At 44.4% G+C, this 18,974-nt stretch overlaps 1 protein-coding gene across 3 annotated transcripts in view; it reads left to right on the forward strand.

Annotated features, from left to right (window-relative positions):
• The window catches only part of Rasgef1b (RasGEF domain family member 1B), a 509,760-nt gene extending 490,993 nt beyond the window's left edge, over positions 1 to 18,767 (forward strand). For 2 of the 3 annotated variants that reach the window (XM_087908846.1, XM_048426389.3), the window contains 10 exons: positions 4,182 to 4,397; positions 4,855 to 4,929; positions 6,568 to 6,663; positions 6,767 to 6,869; positions 8,260 to 8,339; positions 8,946 to 9,041; positions 13,640 to 13,735; positions 14,274 to 14,397; positions 15,313 to 15,385; positions 17,373 to 18,767. In XM_087908846.1, the coding sequence (XP_087764972.1) occupies positions 4,182 to 4,397; positions 4,855 to 4,929; positions 6,568 to 6,663; positions 6,767 to 6,869; positions 8,260 to 8,339; positions 8,946 to 9,041; positions 13,640 to 13,735; positions 14,274 to 14,397; positions 15,313 to 15,385; positions 17,373 to 17,397 (984 nt within the window). In that variant the 3' untranslated portion in view covers positions 17,398 to 18,767. The remainder of the gene's footprint in view (positions 1 to 4,181; positions 4,398 to 4,854; positions 4,930 to 6,567; positions 6,664 to 6,766; positions 6,870 to 8,259; positions 8,340 to 8,945; positions 9,042 to 13,639; positions 13,736 to 14,273; positions 14,398 to 15,312; positions 15,386 to 17,372) is intronic. The other variant, XM_087908847.1, reaches the window with a different exon arrangement.
• Positions 18,768 to 18,974: the final 207 nt, after the last annotated feature.

Raw genomic sequence — 18,974 nt, forward strand, 5'->3', positions numbered from 1 at the left:
GACGTGGAGGAGAGGGTCAGACAGTCTTCTGACTCTGGCTTCTTGTTGGCATTTGTGTTACTAGCCTATTCTTTCCACACCATGAAAAGCTCATCTGGCTTTGACGGTGGCATGGCACGAGACAGAATTCCTAGGGAGACAAGGACTCCTTCAAGTGGAGGCTGCGTCTGCCTTGAAGGGCCGGGGCACCACAGGAAGCCATCTTTCCTTGGCTGCTTTTCTCCAGACTTTAGGAACTGGGTCCACACATAACCGTTGCTCGAACGGAGTGTGCTCTGCCTCGTCCACTAAATTGCTCGCTCCCTTCCCATCTCCATAAGCCATGACACTGACTTGCATTGATGTGGTAGAGGCTCTTGCTGCGGTTCTTGTCTTGGCCGTCTCCTTTCTGTCACGTGTTTAAACCTGGCTCCTCAGAGAGACCTTCCAGGGCTCCAGTCCCAGCCATTCCCATTCTTGGCTTTTGTGCTTTTTGCTTTGGGATTTATGCTAAATTGTTTGTGGCTCCATTGGACCCATGATGCTCACTTCATTCTCCATGACATCTTTCACTCCTGTCTGAATGCCTGGCACGTAGTTGGTTCTCAGAATATTTGAATGGATGAATGGATGGATGGATGAATGAATGAATGAATGAATGAATGAAAAAGTGAAGGGATAAACAAAGAAGTCAACTGAGAGAATAGGGAGACGTTATTTCTCCCCGTGGAAGAAGCCTGGGTTTGAACCGGGGCCTGTTGCTTCTTGCCTCTGACTTCAGGGAAGGTTTTTGGCACTCGGTGAATCCAGGTGTGCCCTGCATATAATTTAGTCAGGTTCCTTAGAATCTGCTAGGACAGTTCCACATAATTTGACTTAATATGCTTCTCCCCTGGGGATTTGCCCCAAATGGAGTGCTTTATTGGGGCTTGCCTGGAAGAATCATGAAATGAATCTAATGATTGAATTCCATGACAAATGGCTGGAGTGGGTAGAATGTGATTTTCTCTTCCTTAAGGGGCTGGTCTCTATGAGAAGTTCTGTCTTTATTTGCCAGGTAATTACTGTCTCTGGCAACTGAAGTCATAAAAAAGAATAAGTACACATTTAGCAGTTTGTGACTCAGTGAGGAAGCATGCTTAGCCACACAGAGCCTAACTCCTCAAATGGGATCAGATGAAAGCAAGAGACTGAAAAGGGTCTTAGTACCCCCTCCCCCATCTTTCTCCCAGGAACCCTTCTCTCCATCTTTCTCCCAATACCCCCTTCCCATCTTTCTCCCAGTACCCCCCATCTTTCTCCCAGCACCCTCTCCCCTGTATTTCTCCCAGTATCCCCTCCCTCCATCTTTCTCCCAGTATCCCTTCCCTCCATCTTTCCCCCAGTACCCCTCCCCCATCTTTCCTCCAGTATCCCCTCCCTCCATCTTTCTCTCTCCACACACCAATTCCTGTTGTGGACTTTCTTGCTGTTGCTTTTGCTCACTAGTGACCTACATTTCCTCTGGCCCTTCCTGAAAATAATATCTTTTTAAGTGGAGAACACCAGTCTGTCACCTGATAGACTCCTAGGCAAGCTCTGTTTCCTACCCATTGCTGCCATCAGAATCATCCGAGGTACCCTTTACAGCACGCTGTCCAGCACATGCCTCACCCCTGCTCAGTCGGACTCACCCCTGCTCAGTGGGAATCCTCCGCATGGGACCCAGGCTGCAGACTGTTCCTACTCAGCCCTTTCTTTTGCCCACTGCTACTCTGCTGGGACCTTCAGGTGCTGACCTGAAGAAAGGTGGCTGTTTCTACCCAAAGGCCCTTGTGTGAGCCACCCTGAGAGGGAAGAGGTGAGGTGTGAGGTGCCGAGACAGCCCATGTGGGATGTAAATGATGGACATTTTGAAGATTAGTTTCTGCTTTTCCAAGTGAAAAAGAACTTTCAAACACACGTCTCATACGTATGCTATCCGAGAAATACCACCTGGTGGGCTTCCACTGTATTTGCACCGAATCAAGTAGTGTAGGAATCAAAGTAAAAGTACCAAGCCCACCCCTCTGCACAGCACCAGGTGTGCTCAGCTTTGTGTGTGCCCTCCCAGAGCGCCCCTTGGCATGAATGCATCTGTGTACAGGTCCAGACACCTGAGGAATGGTGGGTTTAGGGAAGTAAGTTTCCGCTTAGAAACCTTTGAGTTCTTCTTAGAAGAATTTGACCAATATCCCCTTAGCCACATCATGCTGTATGTCATATTTAAGTAATGGCACTTGTGGGTTACTCTTGTAAATAGATTTTGATGACTGTGAAAAGGCAACCTTATAACACGTTTTCTACTCAGAATGGTACATGGTGCAGCTGAAGTGTCTCAAGAAGAGAAATATGTTGGGAACCCTTTCATAATTTTAAGAAGTAGCAGGAGCACTCATGTAGGCATTGATAAGGACATTTGGTACACAGTCTGAAGTAAACACAAGTTAGTTTTAGTGTATCTCAGTGTTCTCAAAGAAAGGTGAGGTTGGGGTGGGGAAGGAGAAGCACATTCCTTAGCCTTGTCTGGTTTGGGTACCAAAGAACAACACATTTTCTTTGAGTGTTGGACTACCAACTTCCACCTCTAGTCCTAGAAGGATGATAGGTTATTTAAAGGTGGGTTTTTTGGGGGGTGGGGTGGGGTGGGGTGGGGACTGGTTCTTACGTATCTCAGGCTAATCCCTAGGATGACTTTGAACTCCCAGTCATCACGCCCCACTTACTCCGTGAAAGTAGACAAAAACAAAGGTTATACAGTGGGCCTATTTAAGAGCTTATTTGCCAGGTAGAGACGAAAAAAGATGGAGAAAGCAGTCAGTGGTTGCTTTTAACCTCTGCCTACATGAGTTGTAGCGATTTCAGATTTGTAATTTAATTTCCTTATTGTGAATAGCTACAGGTATGTGTGTGTGTGTGTGTGTGTGTGTGTTTAAGCACACTCTAAGCCAAATTAGAAAGAAGATAATTTTTATGCCTTTTAGATTTATAATTTTCAAATTGCTAATCCTGGCAGATGGTATCGGGCACCTTTTAAAAAGCCAGTGAGGCATAAGCGCGGGCTTGCCTGCCTGCCTTGGTAGACTCTCTGGGACTGTCAGCCTAAGTGACCAGCTGGCACTGTGTCAGCCTGCATTCCTCTTGTCCACACAAGCATCATCATTCACCTAGAAGGATAGTTGCTGTTAGCAGTTTGGGGCCAGAAAAGGAAGACAAGAACAACACCGTATTAAACAAGTATACCCAAAGAAGGGATAGAGGGAGGGGGTAGGGATGGATGGATGATGGATGGATGGATGGGTGGATGGATAGATGATGGATGCATTGATGATGGATGGATGATGGATGGATGATGGATACATTGATGTTGGATGGATGGATGGAAGGATGCTGGACTGATAGATGATGAATGGATTGACTGGGAATTCATTTCTTGCCTTAACAAGTGTTTTAAAAGGCAAGAAGTTGATACTTACCTATGAAACAGGAAACACTTTTGAAATCAACATATTTTAAATGTCATGAGTATAGCACGATGAAATCATAAACGGGGGGCACCAGATAGTAGCATCGTGGTGGGAAGTGCCATGTGTCAGAGTGTGTGTGGGCATCAATATCAACTCATGAATGGGAAAAAAATGGACATGAATAGATGAATGGAAAAATCAAGAATAGGTCAGATAACAAAGATGGGTATCTAGCTCCACTGCAGATGTGAGAGTCAGGAAGGTGAATGACAGGGGAGTGGAAAGTAAGGTGCGTTCTCGTCACGTAGCTTCCATGCCCTCAGCAGAATGAGGCTAAGTGATAGGAATGGAGAAGTCATGCAGGCGGCTATAAAAACACAGGAAGGGGATGATCTGCTTTGAGGTACATGTTGGTTTTGTCTAACAGAAGTGAACAGGCACATTCTCACTAGAGAACACTTCCTCGTGTGTCGTATCCATTATACTGGGCCACCTCCACAGCTGACCTGACGTTTCTGAGGTGTTTTCAAGGCCCAGCCTGAATGACATTTTCAAAAGCATTCTAAGAGAACAGTCCAATTAAACCTAGGCTTTTGAACACTTTGCTGTGTATGGGTCTCCTTGAAGCCGGTGGAGCTCAAAGCGTTGGAAGGTGGGGCGTCTGAGGTTGGCAGAGGACGGGCAGGTCAAGGGTGTCATCCTCCCCTTGCTTCCTAGCAGACGTACCGAAAGAACGTCCAGCAGATGATGCAGTGTCTCATCCGAAAACTCGCCGCCCTCAGCCAGTACGAGGAAGTCCTGGCGAAACTCAGCTCCACAGCCACAGACCGGCTCACCGTCCTGAAGACCAAGCCCCAGTCTATACAGCGCGACATCATGACAGTCTGCAGTGACCCTTACACGTTGGCCCAGCAGCTGACTCACATCGAGCTGGTGAGGCCCTATCTTCTTTGCCCTTTGTGGCCCCAGAATTGTTTGCCTTGGCAACGAGACTGTGTTTGTTGATAAAGGTCAGAATAACTCAAAAGGGAAGCAATCCACAAAACAACTGAAGCTTGTTTTGTTTTTGGCATTTGAATATGGATGTTTCTGATATCCTGGGAATGTACTCATAAACACATACTAAACAAAATGTGGGAAAGCAAGGTTTATTGACCTTCTTTATCGTCTGCCTCTAATTATTTTCCGATAACTGTTCATTCTTCAGCTGTCTTATGAAACGTCTCCTTTCACCTCTTGAAGATGAAGAAAGTATTTAGGGCTAAAAGCTTATTTTATAATCAAAGAAATTCGTGGGTGCTGCCAAAATTAATAAGGGGAAATGTGGCCATCTGTTTCTTCTCATTTTCTTTAATATTGTTTATTTAATATTGTTGGCTTTTTGTTTCAGGAGAGACTCAACTACATTGGTCCAGAAGAATTTGTTCAGGCGTTCGTGCAGAAGGACCCTTTGGACAACGATAAGGTAATCCGTATCAAGTTGTTTGTTTTTGTGTTTTTCATTAGCTGTGTGTGATTCACCGTTGTTTTCTTGGGCTGGGTCTCTAAGTGCCTGTACAATAGTTTACCCCATCACTTCCTCCTTATTTAGGAATTTAAGAAGCCCTTCCTGGCAAGATCCAAGTGTTTGTGGTGCTGAAGGTAGACGATAAAAGCATATAATGGTTTTAGCAGATTAAGCCAGCAAGAAAATCAAAGAGAATAGTCTGCCTGTGATTGAGCAGCAGGGGCAGGAGACAGGATGTACATCCAGCTTGCCTGGCAGAGCTCAAGTTAGCCTGGGCCCTTGCTGTGAGTGAATCCCTCACGACAGCCTATGGCAAAGCACACACAGAAAGAATGTGGTCCTGGACCTACACGGTCCATTTCATGAACACATGCACAGGTTTTTTCTTCCTAGAGTGACCTCTGGAAGCATTCTGAATTGTTAGGCGATCTGTGGCTGCTTCACCTACTGATGAAGTCTCTCGGGGAGACAAGGCCACAGCTGTTTCCGGCCTTAGACTAGTTTCACTGAGCATGGGAAATGAAGACATGATTTTCAGTAGGAGGCTAGTGGACTTTTTTGTTTGTGTCTTCTGAAAGGAAGGAAAGAGGGATTAATGAACCTCTTCAAGCTTGGCCTTGAACTCCAAGATAAGATGAGCTTCAGCTTCTGAACAGTGTGTCGTTCACCCTACACAAGAGAGTAATAGCGTAGATTTCCATTTATCTTTGGGTAAATGGTGGCTCCAGCATCTTGTTTCCCATCTAAATGTTAGAGAGGGGTTTCTAGCCCCGTGCGCTCAGCCACTCCTTGCTGTGTTGATAGCAATTGGCATTTGCATCCTGTTTGAGCCCGCAACCCTTGTTCGAGTCATATCTCTATTGCTGTGGTATAGTATGCAGACAACAAGTAACTTAGGGAGAAGGGGCTTATTTAGCTCACACTTCCAGCTTCCAGAACACTATGGAGGGGAAATCAAGGTTGGAATTCAAGTAGCTAGTCATACCACACCGTCAAGAGCAGAGAGAAACGCCACCATTTAAGGAGAGGTTTTATGCCCTTATTTATTCCTTGGGTGAAGGGAGGGTAACACTTTTGCTTTCTTATGTTGCTTCCTCTAATATATATATATATATATATATATATATATATATATATATATATATATGGCAACAAGTTTCTCAAAAATAAGACTTTTACCTTTAAAGGGGGAAAAATATGGAGTAGAGAGCAGTACAGTACAGCCCGGCCTGTGTCCTTACTCCCTTCCTTTGCTGTGCTCAGTAGCTTTCACTCCTTATATTGCTTAGCACCCCTGCCTTGAGAAAATGGCACCACCCTCGGTGGGCTGGGCTTTCTTCCCTACATCCATTAACAATCAAGACAGTCTCCCACACACTGGCAGGCCAGCCAGATCTAGATAGTTCCCCACTAAGAGTCTCTTCCGTGGGATTCTCGCTTGTGGCACGCTGATGGTTCAAATGAACCAGCAAATCCTTCTTTGGAGTCGAGGGTCTGAGAACACATGACCCCAGAGGAACATGGGTTCTCCAGAGGGAGAGGAAGGCCATCAGCGTGTATTCCAGACCTCATCTGCCCGTATTGCTCTCTCCACAGACTTGCTACAGTGAACGGAAGAAAACGAGAAACTTAGAAGCTTACGTAGAGTGGTTCAATCGCCTAAGCTACTTGGTTGCTACAGAAATCTGCATGGTGAGACAATGCATTTTTTTCTCAAACCTATTTTCCTGCTTCCTTTCTAACTGTTGGGCCCACGTGCTGGGTTCCTGCCTGCTCATTGTCACTTTCCTTACAGCCCGTGAAGAAGAAACACAGAGCGAGAATGATTGAATACTTCATCGACGTGGCTCGAGAGTGTTTCAACATCGGGAACTTCAATTCCTTGATGGCAATAATCTGTGAGTATTTCTGTGAGAACACTGGTTTTATGGGGCTTTCAAAATGTATCCACTGAAAAATTTCTTCCCAGAGAAACTCTGTCCCGAAGAAAACAAAAACAAAAAACAAAAAAAGGAAGGAGGAAAGAAAAGGAAATCTTTCTTTCCTGAGAACTTCATTGTTTTTAATCTGGAGTAATTCAGAGCATTCAGAATGCTTTATGGAACGAAATTGGTGCAAGGGTGTGTATTCTTTCCTTAGTCAGCTTGAATTCATTGAATACCTATAGTTCATTTATCCTCCGTTACATATCTATCTGTAAAAGCTAATGAGGGAGGTAACCCAGACCCAGAAAGACAGTTATCACACGTACTCACTCATAATTGGTTTTAAAACATAAGGCAAATAAAACCAGTCCACAAATCACAATCCAAGAGAACCTACACAACAATGAAGACCCTAAGAGAAACATAGATCTAATCTACACGGGAATACAATACATACATACAATACATACAATACATGTGAATCTAATACATAGATCTAATCTACATGGGAAGTAGAAAAAGACAAGATCTCTTGAGTAAATTGGGAGCATGGGGACTTTGGGAGGGTTGAAGGGGGGAGGGGAGCAGAGAAATATGTAGAGCTCAATAAAAATCAGTAATAAAAAAGTCTATGTTTGTCACTCGCTCCGGCTGAATGCTGGGAGACAAGTGAGTAAAGCATCAGTGAGCGGCAGCCAACTTTTGTATTAAGAGAAACAAGTCATCAAAGGACAGCCTGTGGCCCAGGCACCAGCTATCTTGTTTCGTTTATTTAATTAGAGTTCTCATTTTTTGAAGTGATTGAGAAAAATGGGGGGAAAAAGAATTTCTAACATACAAATATAATCTAAATTCAAACTTCAACATCTAGTCAGGTATGAAAGTCTTCCGCCTTTCATCCTAACACATAGGAGATGGAGGAGGAGGGTCTGGAATTCAAGTCTTGACTTCAAAGCCAAGTTCAGCCAGTCTGGGCCACTTGAGGCCCTACTTCAGCAAAGCATAAGCCCTGGCATCTATGCGTAAAGTGCGGATGGACGGCAGCCATGGCCGTTTGTTTCCGTGTTTCTGTGGCTGCTCACGTGGTACAACGTGGCAGTATCGTGCCCCACATATGGCCTACATACCATAAAATGTTTACTGTTTTGTCCTAAACATGTGCTCGGCCCTGTTCCCAGCTCTGTGGTTTCTGAGCTTAGGATGAGTTTGCAAGGAAATGGTGGAAAACTCAAGGCTGTTGCCAAGCGTGCAGAACTCACTTATTAATACTTAGCAACGTGCGCTTTTTCGGAGTCCAAGCTAGAGTGATTTCTTACATCCCTATTTCAATCTTCTTCTCTCTATGTGCATTTCAAATGGGAAGCTGGTATGAACATGAGCCCGGTCTCGAGACTAAAAAAAACTTGGGCCAAAGTGAAGACTGCCAAGTTTGACGTTCTTGAGGTATGTGAAAGTCATGTTTCAGAGTTGAATGGAGAGAGCGTGCCTGTGATCTCAGGAGGCTGAGGCAGGAGAATTTTGAGTTTCGGGCAGTCTGGACAGAACAGCAAGGCACCTGGATGGAATTCCACTCTGTGGTGCTGCCTCTAGGACCATCAAAGGAAGAGGCTTTCAGACCCAGAGGTAGGAGAGGCATCTGGCTGGAGTAGGGCAACACAACGAGGTTTAAGGTTGGTCCTTTTATAAATAGAGGCAGGCATTTTGGAGTGATTGACGGAAGATGCTGACTTCCTGATCACATGATTGTGTATGCCAGAATAGACCCGGAATCCCAAACAGTAGAGAGGTCGATGTTCCAGTTTGCCTTGCTCACTGTGTAGCATCCCTAGCCTTAGAATAGTCATTCACCACTCTGTGCAAATTTGGTTAATACCAACAGCCCTTCCTATATAACCCTGAGGGGTTGTGTGTATGTGAGTGTGTGTGATGGGTAAATCATACCTCTATGAATTCCCTAACTAACTTTGAATTTGTATGTATAGTTAAAGACATGATCTTGTAAGCATCTGCAGTAAAGAATGAGTGGTTAATAACATTGCCTTTCTACAGCACCAGATGGACCCTTCAAGCAATTTCTATAACTACAGAACGGCTCTCCGAGGAGCAGCGCAAAGGTCCCTAACTGCTCACAGCAGCAGAGAGAAGGTATGCTCTGAAAAGTGTGTTACTTGTTGGGGAGTGGCCGTGTTTTACACTGACATGTGAACCACTCCCTGGGGCTGTTTTTACCAGCTCAGATCTAAGAGAAGTGCGTTTATACACATCTTATCCCTTGGCACAAAAGGAAGGGGAACATAGAGCAGTGCTGAGCTGTGGACAAAGAGGAGTGACTTGGAATCCAATTTTGCAATTGGATATTGCGATATGACTTGAATTATTGTGCTTTTGGTGTGTTCTGTAGTGTCTTCTTTGTATTTATGGCAGTAAATTAAGTCATGTGATAGGTGACTAATAGCATTAGAGAGTAATTTGGTTTAATGGGGAAAAGACATTTAAGTTCTGCATAACGTGGCTCACTTAATGTAACCTTTTCTTTCAGAAGAATTAGCTTACCTCCTACAGTTCAGTCATTTATTCTCAGAAAGTAGGGTAGTTGCTCTAACATTAGGCTTGCTGTTACTAATTGGATATGTAGGTGGCATGAAAAATACGGGGGCAATCTTAAAAAAAAAAATGAATGATCCTGTCGTCGGTCTCCTACCCACTAGTGCCACCCTGGATCTATGGAGTTCTGGACTCTGATGGTCCCATTGGCCCATTCTGTCTCAGTTCCTCGTGGAGGAAGGACAGATGGTCTGTTGTGCTGTTTGAGAATTAATGTCCAATTATGATAAACAGCTAATGCTGATTTCTTAGTGGCAGCTATTGTCTATCTGAATTCTGTCCCCGCGTTAAAGAGTATTTTCAGCCGGCTTGGGAAAACAGAATTAAAACATTCCCCGGCTTCTAAGTCACATCCCCACTGAATCATCAGGCTCAAGAACTGTGACGAAATCTCCTTTTAAACACGTGACACTTCTGCCACCACACGCGAAATGCCGGCTCTGATGACTTCCTATATAACTCTGAGGTTATATAGGAAACACTGCAGAAGCATTCACTTTGATTTTTAAATGAGGAAACATCCAGGTGCCTGAGAGTTTGCTAGGGTTTCTATTTTGCTGAAACGACCTAATCGGAAGTGGGTCGAATTTCTGAAGACCCACGTGTGTGGGAGGACCTCCACATCCTGAAGTGAAGGATGCAGGAAGGTCGTGAGACCACACCCCGTCTCCCTGTGGTGGACACTGGGCTCACACATGGCCCTCAGTGAGTGGTGGGAGGGGGGTGTGGAGTCCATTCTGTTTGAGGACTGCGGCTCCATCGTCAACAGCTGTTCCCAGAAAAGAAAACAAATCTAGATATTTACAGTTTATACCACTTAGGAAATTCTTCCTGCTTTGCTTTTAAAAGCCAGTTCTGCATAAATTTGTAGATTTTACCTTGTAGCTGATAAAAAAAAAAAACAACAAGCAAGCTGATAGAAAAAATAAGAAATAAGAACATGTCCAGCTAAATCTATCCTTTATTAAACAGTGAGGTTATTTTTCTTATTTTGAGCTGAGGGATTACTTTTTTTTTTATTCCAAAGCAACATCCCCTTTTACAGTCTCCTGGGCAGCACATCTTGGGTCATGATCTTTGATCTTTTTCAAATCTTCCACACAGGAGTGCTGAGGTGCTCTCTGAGTAGGCCCCCTCCCTGCAAGTGCTTGTGGCTCTGGGTTTTTAACCATGCCTCATGTGATTATGCGGTTTTCCATCCCTTTGCTATTCTGTTTGTTTCTGTAGACTTGGCCCTCCTCATTAGCATCTCTTTCTAGACCTGGAACTAATAATACCTTCAAGTACAAAGGCTGACTCTGAATTACAAATGTTTTGCTTTTACAGTGCTAGGGAGTGAACCCGGGGTTTTACACCTACCAAGGAGCACTCTACCATTCAACTACACTATATGTTCAGCCATCATTTCACTGTTTTGTTTTTGAGAATGAATCCCCCCAAGTAGCCCAGACAGGTCTTCAGCCTGTAATCCTCCAGCCTTAGCCTCCCTGGTAGCTGAGATTACCAGCCCCAAATGAATTCAGAATGTATGAATGTATTCTACGTGTATGCTCATGAGTTCTCTGTCTGTATGCATGCCTACACTTTAGAAAAGAGCATCAGGTCCCACTACAGATGATTGTGAGCCTCCATGTGGTTGCTGGGTATTGAACTCAGGACCTCTAGAAAAGCAGCCAGTGCTCTTTACTGCTGAGCCAGCTCTCCAGTCCCAAGATTCAGAATATTATTTAAGGGGAAAATTTACAGTGTAGCTCAGTTGGTAGAGTCTTCGCCTAGGATGCACAAAAACAGTAGAGTTCAGTCCCCAGCACCACACAGAACCACACAAGGTGGTCCATGCCTGAAATCCCAGCACTCAGGAGAATTAGAGAAGTTCGAGGTTACCCTTGGCTACATAGTAAGTTTGCGAGCCAGTCAGAAATATACAACCCCAATATATATATATATTTATATATGGCTACTTGAAAAGTTTGCCCAGTAATAATATTAGCAAGACCTAATAGAAACAAGACTTGTTCTCTATATTTACCTCATAACAATCCTGAGTTGCTATTTCCTTCTCCTCTTCACCATTCAATTGGTTGTGCAGAGCTGGTGGGGACCCCCATGAGTGAAGGAAGAACTGAAGTTTGAGATTCCCTCCTTCTCATGGGCACGAGACACAGCAGTCAAGTGCCCCAAGGGAGGCTGGTTGTGTTGCCTAGTTCCTGGAAGAATAACTCTGTTGGTAGTAGAGCATCAAGTAGGGACACTGACTGAGGGCAAAATTCACAGAAGGAACCATTTTGCCTCCCGCGGTTTACAGGCTGTGACAAGAACTGAGTGAGTCTCAGTACCAATCAAAGACAGTAACTGAGGCTCACAGCCCAGGCCCAAGAACTGGAGGAGCCCAGGGACTTCTTGCTTCAAAGCTGCTGCCTGTAAACAACTCCCCCTTGATTTTCATTGTCTCCATTTCCCTGAGGCTATCACGGGAAGATGTGTGTTTATTGCCTTCTAAGAGTAACTCTACTTGGATAGTAGCGGAAAGCTGGTGTCTAGATGAATGAGCACGGCCATCCTCCAGAGAAATCCTGTGGTCACTCTCATTGAAATTTCACATGATATTTCATGCACCCTGAAGCCCTTCTTTTGAGGCCCTCTCCCAGCAACTTAAAAATGTAAGGCGTGTGTCTCCTAGGCCATACCAGAAATAACAGCACATTCATTTAAAACAGAACAAAACCTACAAACAAAAACCTTGCATTTTGCCAGCCCCTGGCTTTTATTACTAGCCAGTTGTAGAACCAGTGTTTTAGGTGCTGCCCGTTGGAGTCCATTGCCCAGCACCTCCCAGCCTAAGGCTTCCTTGGAAGAGGTGGAGTTCAGATCTGTCTTGCTCTTAGTCCCAGCCCTGTGCCCATAACGTCAGAGGGAAAGGAGGTACACACACTCCCTGCTAATTCTGCTTGAGGGCCTCCGCAGACAAGAACAAGTACCATGTAGTCAGGAGTACTAGTAAAGCTGAGGGTAAATTTGATTATTCTCAGAGATGAATGAAATGAAAATTTCAAAGGTGTTTTAGCCTTTTTGAAAATGACTTCAGGGGGAAACAGTCGGAATTTCTCTCTAGAAGTGGATTGCTGCTCACTGTTTGTGTGGAGCCAAAGAGTCGTTTTCACACTCATGAGTCATGAGCTTAGTAGACTTCAAAGACCTGATCTTGGGGTTTTCAGAATTTCCCAAATCATCTCTTTGATACATTATTTACATCGCAGAACTTTTTGATTCAAATATGTTGCCTTTGAGGGGAAAAAAATAAAAGTTACTGTATCTGCACTTTGATCTCTGTTTGTGGTGGATGCGGTCAGACGTAGGGTCCCTTTTAAGGTGGCTCCTTTAGGCTAAGAACCACCTCCTCAAACCAAGGAATCAAGGCCAAGAACATATCATCAGAGACGCATACTGTCCTCTGAACAGTCTTTAATTTGATTTCATACATTTCTATCCCTCCCTTTCTCGCAGAGCATCTGCTTTGCTGCAGACGGTGCCAGGTCCTCCCAAGGGGTTTTTCCTAGACAGCAGGCATGGACTTGTTCTCTGACACGGCCAGGTTCCTTCAACAGGAAGTTGTAGCAACTGTTGCTTAAAACCTTCAGCTGTCACATTATCTTGCTCATAGGCTTCAAGGATAAAATATAAAACAACAACAATAAAAAAAAAGGAGAAAGAAAGAAAACGTCAACTAAAATGTAGATGTCTAAATGGTGATGTAGCGTTCTGGAGCACAGCAAGGAGCTAGGCCATGTGCCTTTGGGGCTTTGCTGGGGTCACTAACTGAATAGCGTCCTTTTATGTACTTTCATTTTGGTCAGAACCTTTTGATTTTATCAAGATAAATATTGAAGAAAATAGGAAAAAACTGTATCCATCCACTTGCCAATAGGGCTAGTTCCTACTGTGCTTGGGTCTTGATGACACTTGCATCTTGGGCTCCACTGTGTAAGGTCGCAAGTGTTGTCATGTGGGGTGCAGTGTACCCTTGTTCATTAAGGCCTCCCACGTAGTCCATATCAACATTGTTTTTTAATCACTTCTGTCTGTACCAAGAGGTTAAATGTCTTATTTACTGAGGCAACCCTGAATCTGTTTCTTTCTAGATTGTGATACCATTCTTCAGTCTCTTAATCAAAGATATTTATTTCCTCAACGAGGGCTGTGCCAACCGTCTTCCCAATGGCCATGTCAACTTTGAGGTGAGTGTAATGAAGTAGGGTACAACTGTCTAGAGGAGGGACCAAGGAGGGATGGTGGTACAGGCTGGCAATCTCAACATTTATGAAGCAGAAGCAGAAGGATTACCACCACAAGTCTGAGGCCAATTTGGTCTTCATAGTGAATTCCAAACCTTCCAGCATTACATAGTGAGAGCCTGTCTCAAAGACCTAAAAATATTAAAATTAAAGCCAGAGCTTAGGAGTGGGAGTGAGTTGTTTCTAAGTGTCCCAGCCAGCAGCAAGGCAGAGGCACAGCTTGGTACAAGCTTGCTATTCCCCTACTGCCTGTTAGAAATGAACACCACCACGTAGCATAGTAACCATGTCACCCCATGCACGTTGTCACCTAAGGGAACATGACTAGATCTCACCCTCCCTAGTTAGCAAATATAATGTTAATTAAGCGAAGAAGAGTTGATTCCGAAGTTCCAAAACTGGGTACATTTCAAACACAGTTGTGTCTTGCAAGCCCATTCATTCTTGACAATTACCCTACAATTCTTTAATTGTCTTTCAGAAATTTTGGGAACTGGCCAAACAAGTGAGTGAGTTCATGACGTGGAAGCAGGTGGAGTGTCCATTTGAGCACGACCGAAAGGTCCTACAGTACCTGCTCTCAGTGCCCGTGTTCAGTGAAGACGGTGAGGCCTGAACACCCCCAGATCCTGTCTATAAATGTCTCTACTTGGTTGACTTTCTCGTCTGAAACCAGGCTGAGCCACCCTTTTCTTTCTCGCGATTTACCCCTAAAATGTTTTTAATCAGCCAAACACAATGCATTTAAGCATCCTTCCTAATGCCTGTTCTGCAAAGTGATGAGCTTAAGTGGAAAGCTATTAAAGAAAGTCTTGACCTGTGAAAGCATTGGGCCATGGAGGCAGGAAAAAGTGATTGCTTCTGCGTAGGAAGATTCACCAGTCGAGTCTTCTGCAGAAGACCTGAGAACTTATTGTATGGGACTGCTGTATCCTCATGGTGTGTTGATGGTGTCTGCCCAACTGCCATTTTGAATTCCTATTTGAGGGCAGGGGCGGGAACTTGATTGTTTTCATCTCTATAAGTAAGATTAACAACAGCTTTTACAGCTTTGAGATGGTATTCTTTCTGATTTAAACAACCTACACGTGGCCTTTATTAAAGTTCTGAGGCTCCAGGAAAGAGCCATGACCCTTTCCTTTGTAAGGAATAAAATAAACCTGAGCGCTTCGACAGCACTGTATGGCTTGCATTTTGAGTTTTTTCTTTCATAAATTCTTGGGTGATAAAAGTGCTTTTTCAGCGTAGAGCCCTGGGGTTTTGTTGAGATGGCCAATCAGAAGCACGGGTTTTATTGAAATGGCCAATCAGAAGCAGGGGTTTATTGAAATGGCCAATCAGAAGCAGATTTTGTTGAGCTGGTCAATGAGAAGCAAAGTGCTGTTCATTTTATGTTTTTCCAGCGTATCTGAAGGTGTTCTGGACGTTAGGCTCCAGGCAAGCAGGTCTTCCTAGCTGTGGGGTAAGGTATCAGGGGAAGGCTTCACTCATAATGTACTCTTTCCTTTGGTTAATTGTAGCTCTCTACTTGGCATCCTATGAGAGTGAAGGACCTGAAAATAACATAGAGAAGGACAGATGGAAGTCTTTAAGGTGAGTCTCAGTGCTTCTTGTACAAGTCTGAAGGCATCATCAATGCCCCCTCAGGAAAGCCATGTATGTGCCTCTGTGGTGGGCACTGCCTACCTGGTCAAGTTGGCGGAGTCTTAGCTTCAGTTCAGAGAATCTCTCTGGCCTGGGATTCTCAATGCTGTCACTCAGTTTTATTGGTTTTTGTTTTTTCTTTTTTCTTTTCTTTTTCTTTTGCACTGGCAGCTAATACCATGACTGCAGTTGTTCCCGTTATGTAATAGAATATGGAATTGAGATTACCCCATGGTATAGTAAAATAAACAAATTAACAAAACTACTTTTCTATATTTAAAAGTTCAGACTTTATTGTTGATTAGTTCTAATCTTAAAACTCTATTTGGATGAAGCAACAACAAAAATACTGGTTAATATTAAGGTCAGTTGAAGGTAGGGTATCATTTAATAGTCAGTTACCAGCCAGATATCAGCTCCTCTGTGTGTGTGTGTGTGTGTGTATGTGTGTGTGAATTTGAAGAAGTAGACAGATAATTCTGCAACTCAGTATCTGAATTACATGTGAAATCCAGATATATTTTAAAAACCAAAACCTACCCATAATTCTTTTATTTTACTCTGTTCTGTGGCAATTAGTAGTTAGGTTGCAAATAGAAGACTTGACAGGAAAGAATGAATCGCATGCTCTCTCCTCGTAGCTCTGTATGCTCTACACACAGTATATGGTAGCCAAAAAATTTGACATAACCAAAGACTTTAGTGGTGAAACCGAAAATGTGCAGTGAGAGAGGCGTGTGCTAACTGAATTCAGACATGAATGTGGGGATCTCTTCACAGTTGTATAAATTCAGAAATGTTCAGTAATAATGTTTACCTGGTCAGAATGATTTTGAGGACTGCAAGCCAGGTGTGTTGACACACACCTATACTCTTAGCTCTTGGGAGGCTGGGGTAACAGAATTGCAAGTTTGATGCTAGCCTGACCTACAGAGTGATTTTGCGGCCAGCCTGGGCTATCCGCATCACCAGAATGACTTTGGGACATTGAAGGTGCTGGCCAAGGCCTAGCTACCATAGAAAAGATAAAAACAAGAAATTGAGCTCTTTTAAATGTCAGTAAACTCTTCAGAATGGCAGTTCCTGCCTGAAACCTCATGCACCCATTAGCTCTGAAGCAGTGAGCTGCTGTCCATAGATGCTTTACCTGCTGTTCCAACATTCAGAACACCAGTGCAGACTTGAACCCACATCTGAGGACAGACACCTACCTTATCACCTGCTGTTTCCCTTCAGCGATCACAGAAAACACTGTGGAAGTTGCCTTTATCCTACTAAGGAAACTGTGCTGGCAAGTTTTATGTCAACTTGACACAAACTAGAATAATTTTGGAAGAGGAAACCTGATTGATAAAATGCCCCCACCTGTTTGGCCTGTGAGGCCGACTCTTGATTGATGACTGACAGGAGAGGGCCAGCCCATTGTGGGCAGAGCCAACCCTGGACTGGTGGTCCTGAGTGCAAGTCATGAGGAATCAACCTGTAAGCAACACTTACTTCTCTGTTGCCTCTGGTTTGAAGTCTGACCTCTAGGTGCCTGTCCTGACTTCTTTGTTGATGGCCTGTGATGTTGAGGGTGTCAGCCAAATAAACCCTTTCCTCCCAGGATGCTTCCGATCCTTGTGTTTTTATCACAGCAACTGAAACCTAAGGCATAAACCTGGGTATCAGGCACGTGTTGCCATTAATGGTGTTCACCTTTTGTTTTAATATCAAACCTCTCAGGATAGAGATTTACCGTAAGCAGTGCTTTGGCTTTCTCCATTAATAACTGTGTAAGGGTGTAGCCGTTTTCCTGCAGAACTACTAAGACTGCAGACCTTGATTTCCACCCATCATTTCACTATGTGAAAAGACATTGAAAATATAGGAGAGATGAGCATTAACCAAGGTGATCTGAGCCAATACAAGTGGTCCTCTGCCTTCTGCCTTACAGGTCCAGCCTGCTGGGCAGAGTTTAACATATGGGAACTGCTGTTGCTGCTGCTGCTGCTGCTGCTGCTGCATCAAACAGACCCTGGAGGGCCTGGCCTTTGTTTTCTGACATCTAGTACTAGGAACAATCAGTGCAGACCCTGCAAGCAAGCCCGACTGCAGAGCAGATGGAGAACTCATTTCCTACAGCCGACAGACGCACTCAGAGCGTGGAGACCGAAATGCTCGCTGAAGACACTTGAGAAAGAATCCTCTAAAAGTCCCGGCTCTGCCCATGATTCATCTCCTGGAATTTCCACGTGAATCACAGCTCTGCACCTGGATGGAGTTTTCTTTTGTGTGTGTGTGTGGTTGGTTTTTTTTTTTTTTTTTTTTGGCTTGAACATTTGCTGCTAATGGAACTTACCCAGCCAAGTGCTGGCACTATGGAAGTCCATGTTTCTTTGTTAATTTAAATGAAAAAGGGAGAGGAGGGAGGAGAAACCCCCCCACACACACACACTCAGTTTGGATCGCAGACCTCTGCTTGAGCAGTGTCCTCGTGAGGACGAAGACTGGGTGGATGTCCGCTGCCCCGGAGATGTTGTTTCCATAGCGTGTGCAGTGTGGTCAACGTCTCTTCTCCCTCTTCCCCGGAGGTTTTGAGTTGGCTGCTGGTTAGCACACTCCTCCTTGCCCGTATAAGTTATTTAATATAATAATGAAGCGCAACACTGTGGTAGGAAAATAGCCACTAGGGAAACAGACAAACGAAGCAGAGTTTGGCCCGTTGGACTGCCCATCCTGCTGGAAGGACGGACGGTGTTTTCTTCGCCCCTCTGAGCTGTTTACAACTGACCCCTGTGTTCTATAGATGTATTTTTCAGTAGTTTTGTTTTTATTGTTACTTAGTTTCCCATAACGCCCCACCCCATCCCCGTAAATGTAAATGGTCTGACATAAGGGTCTTGGGGAAAAAAAATTTATGACATAACCACACTTGTTTTTAACTAACTTATTGTTCATTATTTTCTGGAGCCTGTTGGTGATTACACGTGTAAACGAGGAGGAAATTGGAAAAGTAGCCTCCTCCCCCAGGGAACAAAGCAAACGAGAACCAGGTTGCTGGTAGTGCTGTGGTCAGTCTCATGTGAACCAGCCCACCTTGTTAACATCTAATAGGCCTGTGGTTCCTCTGCAAGCAGCCCCCAGACATGCTCTAGGAGCAACTTTAGAGTAGTGAGCCCGGCTAATAAAAATGCACGATGCCAAGTTCCAACCCCAGGCATGTTCATTGACCTCTCTGATGCTGTTTCGAGAACCAGCATGCCTTGCGCGTGCATTGTCTCGACAGGCCTGAACTGTCTCTAAGTCGTCCCTTCACAATGTCAATACATTTTACACTCTGTGGCCAAGAGGTGTGGCGTCTTTCTTTGCGTTTTGGACGGAATTGTGGCTGGGTGGGCTGATAGCTAGAGGTCACTCGACTGGTTTAGAATATGTGCACTCCTGAAGGAGGGTCTTAGGACTATGGGCATGGATGGGCATTTGTGCTCTGAAAAGAAACCCTATTAAGCATGGTTCAGACACTTCTGAAGGTGTTTACGCCCGGATCCTGCCACCA

This window comes from Myodes glareolus, chromosome 8 (genome assembly GCF_982192425.1).
Source record: "Myodes glareolus chromosome 8, mMyoGla1.1, whole genome shotgun sequence".
NCBI lineage: Eukaryota > Metazoa > Chordata > Mammalia > Rodentia > Cricetidae > Myodes > Myodes glareolus.